Source organism: Neolamprologus multifasciatus, chromosome 23 (genome assembly GCF_963576455.1).
Source record: "Neolamprologus multifasciatus chromosome 23, fNeoMul1.2, whole genome shotgun sequence".
Lineage (NCBI taxonomy): Eukaryota > Metazoa > Chordata > Actinopteri > Cichliformes > Cichlidae > Neolamprologus > Neolamprologus multifasciatus.
In genome coordinates, this window is record NC_140460.1 from 10,230,968 (window position 1) to 10,250,961 (window position 19,994).

The 19,994-nt window shown below is 41.3% G+C and overlaps 1 protein-coding gene across 1 annotated transcript; it reads right to left on the reverse strand.

Moving 5' to 3' along the window:
* Positions 1-79: 79 nt before the first annotated feature.
* chd1l (chromodomain helicase DNA binding protein 1-like) lies at positions 80-19,583 on the reverse strand. Its single transcript, XM_085151718.1, has 25 exons — positions 19,364-19,583; positions 19,040-19,152; positions 18,086-18,192; positions 17,878-17,989; positions 17,733-17,764; positions 17,130-17,211; positions 16,879-17,041; positions 16,541-16,696; positions 15,568-15,660; positions 15,334-15,430; positions 15,127-15,200; positions 14,848-14,958; positions 13,485-13,599; positions 9,828-9,981; positions 9,481-9,670; positions 7,300-7,445; positions 5,324-5,487; positions 5,007-5,203; positions 4,016-4,114; positions 3,857-3,927; positions 3,507-3,621; positions 2,607-2,715; positions 2,296-2,526; positions 2,024-2,105; positions 80-1,838 (listed from the first exon to the last, which is right to left on the reverse strand). The coding sequence occupies exons 1-25, from the start codon at positions 19,455-19,457 to the stop codon at positions 1,716-1,718; spliced, it is 3,030 nt and encodes a 1,009-aa protein (XP_085007844.1). The 5' UTR covers positions 19,458-19,583; the 3' UTR covers positions 80-1,715.
* Positions 19,584-19,994: the final 411 nt, after the last annotated feature.

A 19,994-nucleotide genomic window follows, 5' to 3' on the forward strand; every position in this document is an offset into this window, starting at 1 on the left:
CTTTTAGGGTATGTCTCTACCAGCTTTGCACATCTAGAGACTGAAATCTTTGCCCATTCTTCTTTGCAAAACAGCTCCAGCTCAGTCAGATTAGATGGACAGCATTTGTGAACAGCAGTTTTCAGATCTTGCCACAGATTCTCGATTGGATTTAGATCTGGACTTTGACTGGGCCATTCTAACACATGGATGTTTTGTTTTAAACCGTTCCATTGTTGCCCTGGCTTTATGTTTAGGGTTGTTGTCCTGCTGGAAGCTGAACCTCCGCCCCAGTCTCAAGTCTTTTGCAGACTCCAAGAGGTTTTCTTCCAAGATTGCCCTGTATTTGGCTCCATCCATCTTCCCATCAACTCTGACCAGCTTCCCTGTCCCTGCTGAAGAGAAGCACCCCCAGAGCATGATGCTGCCACCACCATATTTGACAGTGGGGATGGTGTGTTCAGAGTGATGTGCATCGTTAGTTTTCCGCCACACATAGCGTTTTGCATTTTGGCCAAAAAGTTCCATTTTGGTCTCATCTGACCAGAGCATCTTCTTCCACATGTTTGCTGTGTCCCCCACATGTTTGCTGTGTCCCCCACATGGCTTGTGGCAAACTGCAAACGGGACTTCTTATTGTTTTCTGTTAACAATGGCTTTCTTCTTGCCACTCTTCCATAAAGGCCAACTTTGTGCAGTGCACGACTAATAGTTGTCCTATGGACAGATTCCCCCACCTGAGCTGTAGATCTCTGCAGCTCGTCCAGAGTCACCATGGGCCTCTTCGCTGCATTTATGATCAGCGCTCTCCTTGTTCGGCCTGTGAGTTTAGGTGGACGGCCTTGTCTTGGTAGGTTTACAGTTGTGCCATACTCCTTCCATTTCTGAATGATTGCTTGAACATTGCTACGAGGGATGTTCAAGGCTTGGGAAATCTTTTTGTAGCCTAAGCCTGCTTTAGATTTCTCAATAACTTTATCCCTGACCTGTCAGGTGTGTTCTTTGGACTTCATGGTGTTGTTGCTCCCAATATTCTCTTAGACAACCTCTGAGGCCGTCACAGAGCAGCTGTATTTGTACTGACCTTAGATTACACACAGGTGCACTCTATTTAGTCATTAGCACTCATCAGGCAATGTCTATGGGCAACTGACTGCACTCAGACCAAAGGGGGCTGAATAATTACGCACACCCCACTTTGCAGTTATTTATTTGTAAAAAATGTTTGCAATCATGTATGATTTTTGTTCCACTTCTCACGTCTACACCACTTTGTGTTGGTCTTTCACGTGGAATTCTAATAAAACTGATTCCTGTTTGTGGCTGTAATGTGACAAAATGTGGGAAAGTTCAAGGGGGCCGAATACTTTTGCAAGCCACTGTAAATTGGCAGTAGGTATGAATGGTTGTCTGTCTCTGTGCGTCGGCCCGGTGATGCACTGGTGCCCTGTCAAGGGATGACAGTTGGGACAGGCTACGCCCCGTGAGCCTGAATTGTGTATGAATGATTTTGTGTCATTTATATTTCTTATAAAGTAATGTATTTATGTAAAACACATCAAACCTCCTCCTTTGTTGTTGTTCGTTTACTCCTTATGCTGCTTAAAGATAATCAATTTTAATAGCTATCAAATGATCTGCACTATGTGTCAAGCATCCAACAGTGAACTCAGAGTTCATTGTGACAAAGCACAATTTAATGACGTAATTTAAAAACACACCAATAAAACAGTGTGTTATCTGAGCTGATGTAGGTACTGTGCAGTGTTGACTCTTGTTTGTTTGGAAAAGCAGGACTCGAGCCAGGCCTTCTGCACAGGAACAGCCTGACTGTACTGACGCAGCAGATCCTGGAGCTCCTGGTTCGAACAAAACAAAGACATAGTATTTGATTTACATCGTTTACAACCTAAAGAAATTTAATCTGCCTCAAGAAAATGCCTCATAACTCTTTCCGCCCCACCTCGACAAATAAACATTACTGGAAAAGATTATGTATGTCAATCGTCAGATAAGCATCAGTGAGAGTTACCATGACACCAACCTGTGAGTGGATGTTGTTCTCCACCTCTGCTACTATGTGGGTGACATCCGGACTCATGATCTCCTCCTCATCTCCATCATAAGTGCACTTCAGCTAAGGAGGAGTTATAACATTATTTGAGCATCGTACCACACCTCTGTAGTTCGCAGTTGTGGCTTTTAAGCTTTCGGGCTCTTTTCTCAACAAAACCACACAAACGGCCGCAGATGTAAGCACGCAGGAGACAGTAACTGTTAAAACACCAAGCTGTGGCAACCAGTATAAAAGGATATGTGATAAGATAGCGGGCTAGCCTCTTCCTCTCTGATGCAGGCAAGTTGTAGAAAAACACACGGACCCCGTTCATGAAACTAGGGAGGTCTGCAGGGCTCTGGAGTGTAGCCGAGGGCCCGGAGGTTGCAGAGTCAGTGTCATCTGAATTTTGCAACTGTAGCCCCGGGGAGGATGCTGAAGTGGATGTCTGGGGTATAGCTATGTTCTTGACATTTCTGCTATGGTAGTATCTGAAGGTTTGGTTAAGAGAAGATTACAGACATCACAACTACTACTACTGAGTCCATGCTCTGAAAGCACTAAAAGATACATGAATGTGGGGATGCCTCTGGAAGCAAGGTGCTTCCTGATGAGCCTCTCTGTGCCGTACCAGTTGAAAGCTTTGGTGGCGTGACCGATACGTGGAAGATGAACACTTGCTTTATGTGGGGAAAAAGACAACAAGGGTTAGTGGCTGTTAGCAGTAGCCTCCTGCAGTCCTTACCATTGAAAGTATTTTAGTGCAGAGGGTTACAACAATAAGAAAACACTGTGGTGAATGAGAATTAAGTCAAGCCAATTTATTTGTAGCCCAGTATCACGTGTAAAGGTTCAAAGGACATGAGGAGAAATAATAATCAAGAAAGTCGCAAAGAATTTAAGAGGCATAAAAAAAGAAGAGTATTTGCAATAAAGACCTAGTGAGCCAAAAAGAGAAGAGAGGGAGAAAGAAAACAAACCCGGTTTGATAATGTGCACAGCTGTGCCTCGATTACTAAATGTAAGATTTAAGAAGTGTCTTTACGAGTTTCTCAAAGGTATCAGTTGATTTTGGGGCACAAACAGCAAAAGCAGCGAGTGCAAAGTCTTTTAATCAGTTCATCTAGCGTGCAACATAACTAGAGGAAATATAAATTCCCGCTTCATTGGTTGTTCTTCTGCAGTTGTGTTTGTAAGAATTTGTGCGTGCACACATCAGATGGCACACAACACGTCATGTAAATCCTGCCAATCAGGTCTTACAGTAATGACGCATCATTTTCAAGGTGTGTTATTACTGTAAGGTGTTCGGTTATTATTCGAACCTTTACAAGGGTTTATGTGAGCACTGCTGACTTGACACTTAAAATGTTTTTTCACAATTTCACCACTCTCAGGCTACATGAAAAAAAAAGAAAGAAGACATTTCACACTTTTTTGTATTAAAATAGCATGAAATGCTTTACTGCACCCTTGGTTCTTTTGGCCGCTTTGTAAATCTTCTTCAGGCCTTCATCCAGAGCACTCAGAAAGATCCCAGACAACTTGTTGGCTTTGTCTCGCTGCTGTGCCACTATTAGGGCTAACTGGGTGACAGGAAGGAGATGGAAGCCGATTAACACATTATCTGATCACTGTTGCATGGCACTGAGTGCTGTTCCCCACAGCTTTGCAAGCCTGTCACCACACATTAACCCAAAGCAGGTATATCACACAACTGATCACTACTACTGCAAAGAAACAAAAAATATTGTGAAACAAGCATGCATTTTAAGACGTTTAAGGTGTTTTATGCAGCAGAGTTCTTCAACCAGAACCTACTTGATCTTGGCCGTTCAATCTGGACTGTTTGTCATTAATTGGGAATAGAAGCACACTTCCAAGATCCAAATCTGAAACAAATCATATTTAATTTTGTGACTCATTCTTCAATCAGACCACCAAAGAAGAAATAAAATGCTTTTTTACTGTTAATCTTACCTTTCATCTTTCCAGCTAACTCATACTGCTTTCGCGGCTCGTCTGATCTCACCTCCAGTGCTGTGAACAGACCTCCTCTTCCCCACCGACCTGAGTCATCTACACAGGAATCAATACTTTGGTAAATAACACATGCTGTGGTTTGGTTTTCAAACTTATTGTGCCCAAGGCGCACAAAACACTAATTCAAAGCCACACCTGCATTGATATCGTGGCAAAGTTACCATCCGACATGTTGCCATTTGTTTTTGTTTGAACTGATAAATTAAGGTATTATTTAAGACTTTGCACGACATCTAAGTTTTCACCACTTGTCAAGTTCTTTTACGCAATCCAACATTCAGTCCTGCTGCAACTGGTACTAGTTCTAGTTCTCTTTTGTGTAAGATAAATCTTTCTCTCTACAGACGCCTGTTTGGCACCATGTTGGCATTAATCAGCTTCTCTAAGGTAGAAACCGTTGGTTAGGGTCTGCTCAACAGACTTTTTTTTTTCTTTCCCATTTCTATTAGTGAGTCGTTCAGTAGTTCTTATTTGCTTTGCACAAGAAAATGATCAATTTTGTACTTTTTTGTTAACTTTTGCACTATAAGTCAGGGCCTTTAGTGTGTCACACTGTAATAACAGATAATTATCTAGTAGCCTCCTAAAACTGGGAGACTTAATGCTAAGGATGTGGTTACTGTGACTGACAGCTGTCCTGACAGTCTTATTCAGGTTCAACCTCTCCACTGTTGGTGTTTTTTGGAGGATTTTTAATCCAATGCACATCATATGTTTTACTCACCAGACCATATGAGGAGCTGAAGTTTGTGCTTTAATTCTGGTGAAAATAATTCTTGGTCTTAACTTATTACTTAGCACCTGTACCTGTACCAATAGGTGACATCATGTAATGTCCATATCCATCTATAGTTCCTACAAAGCGCACACTGAATTAAAAATTCAAACGTGTCAGTTTACGAAGTAACAAGAAAAATGGAGCACGTACCAACGCAGTGGACGATGATGGCGTCTCCCCGGGCGGTGTGAGGATGAGTAACATCCCCCAGAACGTAGTGGATATCCGTGCTGTCAGAGTCTGTGGAGCACATGCTGCTGCCATCCTCCTCTTCTTCCTCCTCTTCCTCACTGTCCACAGACAGCAGGCACCGAGATCTGTACCCGCAGGACTCCCACCAGGCCATTCTGCACAATTAACCCACAAGTCAAATAAAGGGAAAAACTGTTTGTGCAAAAGAAGTCTCAGAATTGTTTTAAAAAAGCAAATAAACTAATACATTTTTTATATTTATTTATTTTATTTACTTTTTCTTGTATTTCTGCTCTTCCTGCTTCTTCTTCATCTCCTCCTGCATTTTGGCTCTCTTGGCTGCAGCCTCCTCCCTCCTCTGCCGCCTCAGCTCCAGCTCAGCCTCCGTGACAGGCTTCCTCTTCCTCGTTGGAATCCCAAGGGCTACCGACAGTGAAACCTGAGAACCCATCGAGAAAAATCACACTCGTATAACGCTTGCACCACTGGGATTATCAGCGTAAGAAAACATGTGAGGCTGCTTTGTATCTATCCTTTAAGTAACACTGAAAGCCTGGATTTTGTGGTTGCTGGGATTTCCTGTAATACTCATTCAAATCAACCCACAGATAAAATTAAAGTCAATTAAATGTTGCTCAGTCCAGAGTAAACATTTGATCCATTTTCCATTTTTTTATTTGTGCAGTTTAATTTCAGTTGAGATTTTATAAGTTTCAGTAATCGCTTTGGTATTTGGAGAATTTTGAGGTGGATAATATTTGTCAAGGGCAAAATGTAAGAAAGTAGAATTTATAACATAAACAAAGCTTTCTAACTGTTGACTGTCAGTCCTGCGGTGATCCCATTCTCAATAAACACACCTACCAATGTGATAGTGTTTGAATATTTAGCAAAGTTAACAAAAACTAGCTTAGTTAGTTTTGATTAACTATAATGCTCTCGTTAGCAATGTTAAAGCTACAGCCCCTCCAGAATTAACAACCCGGTCCCATAGGAGCTACAACACTGAGTGTGGTAGGGAAAAAACCCAAGGCAACAAGAATCTTGTGATTATAATAGGTTTTAACTGGTATTCACTTTTGATAACATTAAAAAAAGACTGGAGGAAAAGTTGTGACATATAATGGTGAAATATGACCGAGGACCAAAAACAGCCTGCGGAACGTTTCAATCACCTGCAACATCCTGAAAGGAAGAGATAACAACCCGTCCAACAAAAATAAAAGAGGCAGCATTATTATGAGAAACCGACAACAAGTCTGAACTACTTCTTCACCTGAATTCAAAGCAATGACCTTCATAGATGTGCCTGTGAAGATTTTAGTCAGTTACTTTAAAAATATACTTTCTATTGTTGTCTCTGATTGCATTAATCAGGAACATCCGGAACAAACGGTTTCGCAGACCGCAGACGTGTACTACAAAGCAGGATTTGAACGTATCCAGGTAACTTGGCGGTTAAGTTCTTGTGTACATTTCCATGATAACATATGCTGCAGACCTAAACTGCTCTGCAGCGGTTTATGACTGGAGATCAAAAGGTACAAAATTATCACCTACTGACCAATCAGTTCTCTAGGAAACAGCTTGGCTGTTCCTGGAAGGTCTTTCGGACCACTGTGCACAGGCAGTAGCAGTTCTAATGGCACCGAAAGTCTGCCTTTTCCTGATTAGCAACACAAGCTGACTTCACATGGATTCAACCATTCCTTTGATTTTGGTCCTTACTGACATGACTGCATCACACAGATGCGGGTTTGCCGGTTGCACATCCATGCTATGATTCTCCTGTTTCACTACATCCCAAAGGCGGTCTGCAGAAAATGAGTACATTGTGGTCATGAAGGGATGGACCTTGTCAGTGACAACACTCAGGTAGGCCATGCTGTTTAAATGATGTTCAGCTGGTACTTAGGGGCCCAAAGCACGCCATTACACCACCAGCCTGAACCTCTATCGTTACGCCCACATGTTGTGGTAGCGACGAGGACATGAGCAAAAAGCAAAACTAGAAAAAAGTCTGTCAGGACCGAACTTCGTGTTCCCTTCATTTTTCATGGGAGTGGATGTGTCCTCCGTCCAAGTGTTCCTCGTCTGCTAATTAACTTTAAACTGCTGAGCCACGATGAGTGTCTAACATGGCTAATTTCTTTTAAGTTTTCAGAATTCTGTCTATACATAACTAACCTCATGTGGGATGCATCTCCTTACAAAGATAATTCTGTTTGAATTTAAAGTCGGGGCGTCTTACTCCAGTTTTGTGTCGCAGAGCTCGTCCCTCTCCTGCTCCTCTCTGAAACCCGGTCAGCTGCTCCTCCAACAAACGATCAAAGCTCTTCTGGTCCTCAGAGCTGGGGTCCTTACTGTAGTCTTTCCCCTCAAAGAAGTACAGGTGGTCTAAAGGAGCAGAGGGGACAGAGGTTTGAGACAATCATCAAAAAGAGAGAAAAGACTATGTCGGCTCTGATGAAGCACAGAGGTCAAAATCTGCATGTAAACTAACAGGCTCCTGGCTTCTTTAAAGGCTTTTAATGGAGGTGTCAAACTTCAGGGACACGAGAGAAATGAGAATCACATCGGGGGCAAGACATATTTAGTTTGTCCTGCTTTCATTTTGTCAAAAAAACATCTCCAGCATAGCCTGAAATTCATTATTTGGCTTAATTACAGATCTACTTGAAGGCCACAACACAGCAAAGTCACAACAAGCTGTTTCAGACGTCCGAGTTTAACAACTACTTGCAGTATGGGACATTTTAACAATAATAAATCTTTTCCATCTCTTGCATAGTGTCACAAAGCCCATTTTTCTCTACTTAAACTTATCTCATTGCCCGTGATGAAAATTTCATGGAATCATCTAATTTACTGGGATGAAATTTGCTGCACATTACACCCAAAACACTTTGAATAAACTTTCTCAGAAAAATCATCTTCTTAATGGCCTCCCTGACTTTCATTTCCTGTGCTGCGGTGAGACTTCCTTTTACAGAGTCGTCACTTTGAGATGGGTTCAAACTTATTTTGCTCTAGATTCGTGTCTTTTTGATGGAGCACCTTCCCGCCCCTCTCTGCTGTCCATGACTCAGTATCTCTGCTGGTGTTTGAATTCAAAATGATGATACAAATTATATCATTTAAAAACAGCCGTAATTTTATGACACATCAGTAAACAGGCCTTTCTTCATGGTAAAAAAAAAGAAGTACCCACTCATTGCCAGTTATGCCATGCTGTATTAGTTAGCTGTTAGGCTTCAGCTGTATGAGGGGGGAGGGATGACTGGTTTTAATATATAATATAAAAATAATCTAGTTCTTGGAAGGTCTTCAGGTTGAGTTGTAACACCTTGATTCTTTATGTTTTCAGACATTCTGCCGTAGATTTGCTGCTGTGTTTGAGATCATTGAGATCTGCATGACCCAGCTTCGGTCAGGCAGCCAGCCTCATATTTGACTCTAGAACACTTTGTTATACAGAGGAGTTCATGGACGAGTCACTGACTGCAATGTTTCCTGATGCTGTGGCTGCAAAACGAGCCCGGATCATCATGCCTTCACCACGATTGACAGCATGCAATAGGTATTTGTGACAAACATGGCGCTGTGCATTATGCCAAACACCTCCAATTGGGTGTCTTCAGTCAAAGGATGTTGTTGCCCAAGTCTTGTGGTTTGGGCTGATGCAGGTGTGCAAACCTAAGCTGTGATGCCGCGTTCTTTGTAGAGAGAAGATGTTTTCTCCTGGTAATCCTACCAGGATCCTTCCATGTTTTTCTAACTGTACTGTCATGAACTTTAACATTTAACATGCTAACTGAGGCCTGTAGAGTCTCAGATGCCACTCCAAGGTTTTTTTGCAGTTTCTTTGAGCCTTGCACTGTCTGACTTCAAGGTGCATTTACTGGGACATCCACACCTGGAAAGGCTGTGGCATTGTGTTAACACACACCTCAATATACCACAACAGAAAACTGGTAAAATCTCTGCTTTTATAGCACATTCGATAAGCAGCACCTGGCTGCAATGTACCCTTTTAATCCCTATGGAAGAAGTAAGGTTGTTTTTACCTTTTTTATTTTTAAAGGATTGTATTTAAACACTTTTTTTTGTCTTGTTCTCAATGCGATTCTCATTTTCTCTTGCAGCCCTATGTGAAACTAAATTTGTCACTCCTGACCTAAAGTGATTTGCAGATTTCCTCTGTTTTCTTTGCAACCTCTAGTGATGAGCCCAAGAGAAGCAATCTTGGGTGTTTTCTCCTCTGTGGTTTGCAGTTCAAGAACCAAAAGTAAAACGGAGTCGCTTACATGCAGGAACAACATGTTTGCTATACCACACCAGTTACATTATATTAGTCGTTTTTGAAATTCGCACACTAAGAATAGCCCATAGTGATTTGAGATTTCAACATGTACACTATAATGAAACATACTCTGCCCGTCGGCTTCAGATCCTTTCCCTTCATCATCCTCTTCGTCCTCTTCAAGCTGGGAGTAGTCCTCATCATCCACCCAATGACCATTATGTGACAGGCCAAGGATCTTCTCCAGTTTCACATCTTGTATGGAGCTCTCATCAGATGACAAAAGCTTATCAATGCCAAACTTCAAGATCTCGCTTAGCTGTGCCGAAGAGGAAATGTGAGCAGAAGAGGTGAAAACTGGAGAGGTTTTGATACAAAGCGGACACACAGTGAACTGAGCACTGAAGGATTCTGAGATTATCAGTGATTATCCTGCAGTGATAGAATTTATTTTCAGTGATTTAAAGTTCACAAACCTGCAGCCCTCCTGCAGCTGACTGAGCTTGATCCAGTAAAGAGAAGCGGCCTTCTTCAATAACAGTGTTGGTGAGCTGCAACTTGGACACAGCGCGAGAGTACATGATCTCCTCCACAGTGTCTTGTGCCAAGAGGCGGATCACTTTCACAGGCCTGTAGGAAATCCTTCAAATATTGAAACCAGCATCACATTGAACTTCCATTAAGTTGAGAATTGTTAAATTCATAGAATAAAGTAAAGCTCAAGCTACCCATAATCAATCAGTCAATCTTTACTTTTATAGCTTATTTCCTGGAGATTACTGCAAAGTGCTTCACAGACGACTGACATGTAGATATTAATACAAAAAAATGTAATAAAAATAGACTAAAAGTTAGGTGAATCAAACTGAAAGGATAAACGTATATAAATTCAACTGCAGCAGTCTGAGACTGTATATGTAGGTACATATACAGTGGTTGGAGATCTATTAACCAATCATGTCTGAGATTTGATTACATACAGTCTATGTGGCGCAAAAGAGAGTTTACATTTGCTGGAATTCACGATAAGTATGGGTTATTATCTAGCCTCGTTCTGAAACAAATTTACAGTCATTACGGACGTAAACAGACCTCTTGGACCTGATATCTACTGGCTAAGTCTGAGCCAAGTATGGCAGCCAAGTCAGCAGTCTAGCTGACTGATGCCAGACTGACAGTGTCATGCCAAGGCAGTGTTGGTATACAGCAAACACCCCCACAATGTTAACGAGAACAACAGACTAATACTACCTTAAAACATGAAAGTCTGTTAGTCCAGAACACTTCAAAAACCTTTCAAGTTCAGTCACAAAAGGCATCAAAAGATGAGACGAAACTGGCTTTTAAAGGGGACATGAAACGCGACACATATAAAGGCTAATTTACATTTTATTTTAAAAAGTGACCGATTTTTTATTGTTGTTTTGTCCATGGCACGCATCGGCCTACTTTTCCTACAGACACACTGATGGATGTTAGGATATCCAATCGTGCTTCAGTAAGAAACACAGTTATGTTTGTGGTGTGCATGTAGTGGGCTGTTATGTTGTAAAATGGATGTGCTCGTGGGAAAAGAAAGTTTCTTTTTACTGCATAAAATAGTTTTGATCGCATCAGCTGACTGCGCCCCTTGCGTGGCCAGACGAGAAAAAATGTGAGTTTCTAACACCAGCTTGTCGGTCCGGTAAATCACCTCACACCTGGCTCAAACAGGCTCTCCTTCACCTCCACGCAGTCCTCATTTATAAAGTGCATAACAAACTCGAATATTACGGCTAACAGCTTGATTTTCCCCTTTGAGAGCAGCTAGCCAAACAGCGGGGAGCCAGATACTGCTAACGAGACGGAGAGTGAAAGTAAACAACGTAACATAAAACTAACTGTAGCAACACAAAAATTATCCCTTTAGACTGATTTTTAGTTTTTAGTTTTATTTTTAGTCTCCTTGCTCTTCTTGGAGTTCTCGGTTCTGTCACTAGTTAGCTAACAGAAACTAATGTAAGTTTATTAGCTGCAACCAACCAAACCAACCGGTTAACGTCATTTACTGACAGAAGATGGTGTTAAAGATGTTTAACTTTAGGTACTTGTTTCTTAAATCCAGTTTCACAGACAGTGTTACATCTATGTCAGTTGAGAGTAGGTCTCAGTGTTATAAATAACCTTTATATGTGTAGTGTTTCATGTCCCCTTTAATGAAGACCACCACAAGAGAAAAAGACATGAAGACCAAGTAGATGCTTCGTTCACACTGCAGGTCTTAATGCTCAATTCCAATTTTTTGATCAAATCCGTTTTTGTTTTTTTTTGTCTGCTTGTTCACACTACAAATAAAATGCGACAGCAAACGCTCTCTAGTGTGAACGTTCAAAGCGGCCCGCATGCGCAAAAGAAGACGTCACACACGACGCGCTCAGTTTAGACCAAACAGTATTATTTGACTGATGGCTGTTAATATAAAGACTTGTTTCGGACTTTACATTTCCCAATTTTGCTTTAAGTTATAAAGTTATTTTGTTATTTAGATATGGCCTAATAATTATCCTTATTGCTGTTTTAGAGAGGAGCGGTACTTCAAAGGATAGTTGCAGATTTCTGTCAGAATCTGCAGATTATACAGTACAAATAAAATGTTCACGTTTCTCCAACGTTGTCTTCCAAACAGTTTCACTGGATGGCCAGGAAGCGTTCGCGATGTCTTCTTGGGTGCTGATAATTGGCGTCTGTCTTGTGCCAGTGACGTAGAAGACGGATTTAATGCGACATAACCGTTCAAACAGCAGTCGCTTTCTAAAACATCGGATATGTATCAGATTCAGTACCACATACGAAAGTGACCCAAATCGGATTTGGAAATATCAGATTTGTGCTGTTCACACTGTCAAACCATGATCGGATATGGGTCGCATAGGGTCAAAAAAGTCGGATTTGATGCGCATTCGCCTGAAGTTCATGGTGAAAACACTCTTAAGGCCAGCTGTTGGAGGTGTAGTGTGATGTGTTGCGACTTGCAGACATGTGCAAAATATTATAATATGTGAAATATTAGAATAACTAACAACAGATCGTATCTTTCTCTCTGAACTTATCTCTTTCTTTACCTCTGAATGCTCTACCTGTTGATTCCCACCCTGCACCTGATTTTTTGCAACGTATCCTACAAATATTTTAAAAGCTCATTAAGAAATGAAGAGTTTCTGTCTAACCAGAGGACAAAGGGTTATATAAATATTGAAACAACATAACACATAAATCTTTAATAAGAAGCTGAACGGCAGCGACAACCACTAAGTTTTAAGGTGGAATGTTTTCTAGCTTGTTGTGAAAAGATCAGTATATCAACGTGACACCTCTAACAATTCATTCTATTTTAAGCTGGTCTCTGCATAATACACGAACTGCACTGCCTGAACTGGTCCGGTTATTTCAACAACAGTTACTGCATGAAAGAAAAAAAAAAAGTGGAGCTCTACACTCATACTACAGTCATGATACTACAGCAAGACTTAACAAGTTCAATGGAAATTTTCTTAACAATGAGCCAAAACACACTTTCAGGACTGCCACTCACAATCATCCACCCTAAACCCAACGGAAAGGGTTTCGGGTGAGCTGTCAAGTAAAGCAGCCAAGGACAGCTCAGGAGGTGCAGGGATTCTTTCAACAAGAACCTCCTGGCAATGCCCTCATGTTGTTGGTTGTGAAATGATGAGTGTGCAACATAATCTTGGCTTGTTTAACTTGTTTTTACAAAATAAATCAAAAGATATCGCAGACATTGTTCCCCAGCATGGGAAAAAATAAAAATATGGAAAAACACTACCAAAGTAAGTGTTAACATTTTTGTCTCGCTCTGCTGCATCAATTTCGTTGCTTTCTGTAAGCATCCCTATCAAGCATTATTGATGTGCAATAACTAGGTTGCATGCAGGGAGTACTCTTTCACACCTAACTAGAGATAAGCCTAATGAGATAGTTATTTTCTTCAGCAAAACAGGACATCGTGCAGAAGTTTTCACCGCTTCTTTGTGCTGTCAATGCTGCACGCCCCTTTGCGAAATGGTGCGACTTTCAGGACATCTAAATGAAATACCGATTGGATCCTGCTTGGAATCATTTCTCGTATGCTTCACCTGTTCTGACCAATCCGGTGGCTGCGTGCGGCAGCCTGCAAGTCATTTTGAGGGTTGAAGTCACTATCCACAAAAATGACAGTGTCAGCAGCTGTCAGGTTCATCCCTACTCCCCCTGCAAAGACAGAGAGAAAGAACAAAAACTGAAAATTGTGGCTCTCGATTTTTTGTGCACACAATAAAGAAACAGTAGGAATGGTGCATTTACTGTAAACAGGTTAAAGAAAATCATAATCTGTGACAGGAAACATGCTGGCCTTATTTACACAGGCGTTTCATTCTGCTGCAGCTCTTATCTCCTGTCATCACTCCCCTTTCCTCTCTCAGCCACTTCTGTGTTAGAAAGTCAGCTCAAGCTGAGCTTGCAGGCTTGTCTGCATATCTGAATCTACAGCAGAGTTCACAGAAGTGTTATCTTAAAAATTGCCACAGTCTTGTTTGTCAAATGCACTTTCAGCACTTTTGCATCTAAAATGTCTACAGTAGAAGGGGTTACTGCTTCCCCTTTTCATATGCCTAGTTCCTAATCAGTGGGGTGTGTGATAGCGGATCATATGATGACTTTCTATCCCTATTTAGGTTTGGGGTTATTTTTAGCAGGAACCAGGATCTCTTTCAGGATCGTCTTTGACCGATCTACTATTTAGGTTTTGTCTACCCGTTTCTTGCCCATGCAGGTGAGGCTGAGAGCGCAGAAGTATTTGGTATTGAGTAGCAGGGGAGGGAAGAGGTGGCAGCTTGCTCTGAAGCTGCATTTTGTAAACAAATGCCAGCTTTTTTCCCCACATCCTCCTGCCTAAAGACCTGCTTCTTAAACATCCCTCTGAAATTTTCTGTGGCTAACCAATAACAGCCACTTCTTGTATGGGCTCTCCATGTGACATTTACCAGTGAGTTATATTAGTTATGTTGCAGTAAAATGAAAAAGCAAAAGATCCAGACATATGCCTGAAGAATATCTTAAATAGAACCTATTCTGTCCCAGCTCTGCATTTCCATTCTTCTACTAGAACAGCTCTGCACGAGTTCAAAATGCAGCCCCTCAGTTCATCCTCTGACTGAAACAAGTAATTTTAGGTCCTCCACCTTTTTTCTGATTGCCGACAGCAGCTGGGTGGGGCTCCGGTGCCTCTGATGACCATATTAGGAGTATCTGCACTCATTGAGTGAAACATAGGTTTTTAAAAAAGGAAAAAAAAGGAGAACCTGACTGAAACTGAACATTTAGATCAGTCGGAAGTCTGCGCAATTGACTCACAGGAATTACTTGAATAGACTTCATTACTTGAAACTTTGGCCACGGTTTAACATGAGTTTATATATAAGTATATCACAGAAAATACTACACCAGGGCTTTATTTACCGGCTTTAGTGCTGAGCAGAAAGACGAAGACATCTTTGCTGCTGAAGTTTTTCACTGCTAGGTTTCGTTCCTCCCCTCGGACTGACCCATCCAGACGTTCGTAGCTGTAACCTGAACAGAAAAGCTGAATTCAGCATTTATTTATAACTAAGAATAAATCAAATGGTTTTCAAGTTTGCCATTATGAAGAATGAGAATAATTACTAATTAATTCATGCCATTAAGAATAACTAATAGTAAGTCAATGAACAATAACCCCTCATGTTCACTCTCACTCACCTCTGTACTCCATGTAGTCCTGGAGAATATCGAGCATCCTCGTCATCTGAGAGAACAGCAGGATCCGATGGCCCCTTCGACCACAGATATGAAAACACAAATATTGTAAGACTCAATTTAAAGACGAATATGTGACTTAGAATATCACAGCATTACAGCAATGCCGCACTAAACCACCAGGTGGAGCCAAATAACACATCAGCAAACCCTTTGTGGAGGAATGTCAGCATGCGGTCCAGAAGACAAAGTTTTCCACTGGCTTCAATGAGATGTTCCCCCATCTCAAACGGCTCTGGCTCAACTCCTATCCAAGAAACAGACACACAAACATAGATTGTAACGGAAGCGTCTTTATCCTATCCCACTGAAAACACACCTACGCCTCAGGTCTTTCCTCTAGTAGAGAGAACTAAAGCCAGTCTTTTTTACATCAGCTCTCACCGTCAAACAGGTAAGGGTGGTCAACGCACTTCCTCAGGTTCATCAAGATGTTCAGCAACCGAGTCTTGCTGCCTTGGTCATTTCCAAAAGCCTCTGAAAGAAGAGTTTTAGAAGCAGATTGAATTTACAAATGACTGATGCCACTAAACAGATACTATTAGAACTATTATTTCCACTTGGCACCTTTAAAAACAGTCTACAAAGTGGAAAACGCCAAAATCAAACAACAACAAAATCAGTGTAAAGTTATGAGACATGAAACAAGGATGCAAAAATGCAAAGCAAAAGGTCAGTCATATTAGTAAATACTAGGGATGTGTCCACTACCTAACTAATCATTGCTGCTGTCACTAAACAGTACCAGACTTACCAATCTAACTGTTAAAATTTTAATTGATGCCCAATGCTGGTAAATCATTGTGTCCTAAAACTCATAACAAAGGCATTTTGTTATGAGTTTTAGGACACAATAATTTATGAGTTTTTGATGGTTCTCAAATGTAACTTAATACCCGAGTGTTTCTTAGATGTAGACTAGTTGGTTAGTCTCATTTTTGTTCCTTGTTTAGTTGACTAAGAAATTAGTTGCCAGCAACATCCCTAGTAAAACTAGTAAACTAATAATAAAAGCTATGAAGCAACCATGAGAGCTCAGGATATTCGTGCCTTGATCACCTTCAGGTTTATTCATCGACTTTGGAACAGACAAAAAAATAGCACATTTCTCCTACACAGCTGGAGACCAGACCCAGAAGTACTTTAAGGTGATGAGTAAAACCTTAAAACCAACTCTAAAATAGAGAGAACTGATAGAGAGAAGTCAGGATTTAGTGTCTGTTATGCCAACTGTAAAAATCAGTGATAAGCTGAGCTGGTGCTTTCGTGCTAATGCTATAAGTAAAGAGGCAGGGTAAGTACTGCAGAGAAAAGGCATTTATAAATGACACAGCACACCATAGCGCCCAAGTCTCACCCAGATCCTTCATCAGAACAGCTTTGTAGTATTTCTTCTGCAGAGTGGACATGCCGTGATAAACCACCAGCTCGGTTTTCTTGGGCAGATCGACGGCCACCTGAGATTTGACTCTACGGAGCAGGAAGGGCTCCAGGATGCTTTGGAGCTCAGCAGCTATAAAAGGAATACGATTCATGGTTAGCGTTCCTACAGTGCATTACTGTACTGCACTTTTTTGTGACCAATATTCACCCATTATATTTCAAAACATTTATTTGGATATGGAGAGACGCATGGACTCAGAAATAACACTGAATGTAAACTATGCTTTGTTATGCTATAATTATGTATCGTACCCAAGGCAGGCTGACTTTGTACATCAGAGTAAGAGTTGACAAAGCTGTCTGTGTCTTCTGGTATAAAGATGCTGGGCTGGATGAAGCTCAGCAGGGAGTAGAGCTCCTGCAGGTTGTTCTGAATGGGAGTCCCTGTCAGCAAGACTCTGAATCCCACCAAGAACTACAAGAGAAGAACACAAACAAACTCATTTAAGAGGTCAAGGGAAAGGCAATGAAGAAATCTGCCCAAACCAGGTGTTGCTTAGTACCTCTGTCAAAGTTTTGTGCAACAGCGAGTTTTGATTCTTCAACCTGTGAGCTTCATCAACCACAAGCACCTTCCACTTCCACCTGAGGAAGAGATCAGGGAAATATCAGCACATGAAAACTTTGTTCTCAGTGAACAAACCTTTAAAGACTATTATTCTCTTCCTTTTCTTCTGTCACATATAATTTGATACAAAGGTGGATTGTTTATATTAAAAATGGCTCACGTTTAAAAGAATGACCCCTCTCTAATAATCTCTGTAGATTACTACAGACACACAGGCTTCAGACTAATATTAAAGCTTTGTTTTTGACAGTTTTTTCTAGTCTTGGTTTTGTAGTGTGGCTAGAATAATATGGTCATCTCAGGCATACAGGTCGCTAACCTAGATGACTGCAGTTTAAGCCGATCTTACTGGGTGAAGGCCAGGAAGAGCCGACACAAAGCGATCTAAAAGCAACATCTCTGTTGGTGCTGGTCCTTTTTTCTGTCACCTCTTGCTTAAAACTATATAAACTTGTATTAGGACACCACAGTTACATTTTCCTCACAGTACATTGTTTCCAGAGCAGTTTATGTAGATCAAGAATAAGTACAAACTCACCGTTTCAAGAATGAAGCATCTTTGAGACACAGCTGGAAATAACAGTTTAAATATATATAAATATATATATTTATATATATATATATATAAGTTTTAACAAAGGTGAAACCTTATCCTGTTTTGTTTTCACTTAATAGCCCCCGACCTCATATGTAGTGAGAAGAACATGGAAGTCCTGAGAGTTCGCCTCCTGCTGGATCTCTGCCCGCCTTTCTTTGTCTCCTTTGTAAACCAGGACCGTCAGTGAGGGAGCGAAGCTGAAAGCGAGGCACACACAGGTTTACAGACAGCGCTAAAAGCACATTATCAAATGAAATGATAATGTGTCAAATCACTGGTTAATGTAGCTCCACCTTTCCAACTCATTCCTCCAGTTCTCCAGGACAGAGAGTGGACTCAGCACCAGAAATGGTCCTTTCTTCCTGAGAGCCCCTGACATGTACACCAGCAGAGAGATCGTCTGAAGGGATACATGATGACCAGGACACCGTTAGAACATGTAAATAATAAGCCATATATAAAGCAGCCCCCAAATGGTCAGATTCATGAGTGTGTGACACATAAGGGGAACACTTCTCATTCAATTGAAGCAAAGTGTGTAATTTGTCAAACAAGCCACTTGGAAACCAAGAATCTCTCTTCAGAGAAACATTGCTTAACTTTGAAGACCACTGGCTCTGATCCAGTGTATGCTAATGTCATAAAGGTATATGCCTATGGAGTAGAAAAACTGCATTAAAATAAATGTAATTATAGTAATTATACAAATGTCACGTTAGGTCCAAGTGACAGAAAAGTGCTATAAAAAATATAACGAAAGACACAACTGCTATGTCACATGGCACTGAGGCTTTTTAGAATCAACTTCTGTGCACCCCCAGTGTAACAGACGCTCCAAGCCTCACCGCCTATATAAAAACTGTCCAGCCATGCCAGGGCTCTGGATTACAGGTAAATGGTAAATGGCCTGTATTTATATAGCGCTTTACTAGTCCCTAAGGACCCCAAAGCGCTTTACATATCCAGTCATCCACCCATTCACACACACATTCACACACTGGTGATGGCAGCTACATTGTAGCCACAGCCACTCTGGGGTGCACTGACAGAGGCGAGGCTGCCGGACACTGGCGCCACCGGGCCCTCTGACCACCACCAGTAGGCAACAGGTGAAGTGTCTTGCCCAAGGACACAACGACCGAGACTGTCCAAGCCGGGGCACGGAACCGGCAACCTTCCAATTACAAGGCGAACTCCCAACTCTTGAGCCACAATCGTTCACAATAGGTAAACAGATGATGTCATACCTGGCAGGTTTTACCCAAACCCATCTCGTCTCCTAAGATGCATCCCTGCTGGTTCTTCAGGCACTGAGTTAACCAGTGCACCCCGTCCAGCTGGTAGGGTCTCAGCTGTATCCCTGTGAGGAGAAAGATCATCACCGCTGGAGCACGTTTAATATAATCCCTGGAAGTTACATATAGGACGGCGCTGAAAGTTGATTAATCTGCTCTAAGTGCGTTTAGTTTGTATCCACAGAAAACGCCATGTCACTGCGAATGAGTGAAGACAGCCTGAAGTCTGTATGTACTTTGCAAGTCAGTCGTCCAGGTTAAAAATAGCCTTTCTACCTCTCAATCCCCATTTCTTCAGGTCACTTTGAGCAATATCCGCCTTCTTTTTCTCCGCGATGCTGTTTTTTATTCTCACCAAAATATCCGACATGTTTGCTGATCAGCAGGACTACAATTTATACGAAAGACGACTTTATCAGACATGTACAGACATGCAAGTTCCCACTGTTGTTTTCATACAGTTTATGCTTCCTGACTGGGTCACGTGACGCTACGGAAAGGCGCGCGGTTTTTTTTAATTTCGCCAAAAGTTTGTTTTCTTTCTTGAGCAACGCTCATTTCTTTATATTTTGCTAGGAAAACGGGAAATATATGCAAACATAAATGCAGCTACAGAATATAAGGGGAAAACGGTTTTTAAATTCTAGAAACGGTTAAGAATTTGCACATTTTACAAACTTTGGCTTTTTGTGACAGGTCGCTAGTAACTAAGTGCCTGATAATACAATTTAATGGTGCTTTCTTTGCTAGAAGTCACACTGGTTAATCTCTGAAGCCCGGGGTCTTTTTTATGCTTGAATTACTCATGACCTCAGAAAACAAAATATATTCCTCTTTAAATGGACGGGTTCGAGTACTGGACTGAAAATGAGCGAAAAGGAAGCCAATGTCCAACAAAAAGACTTTG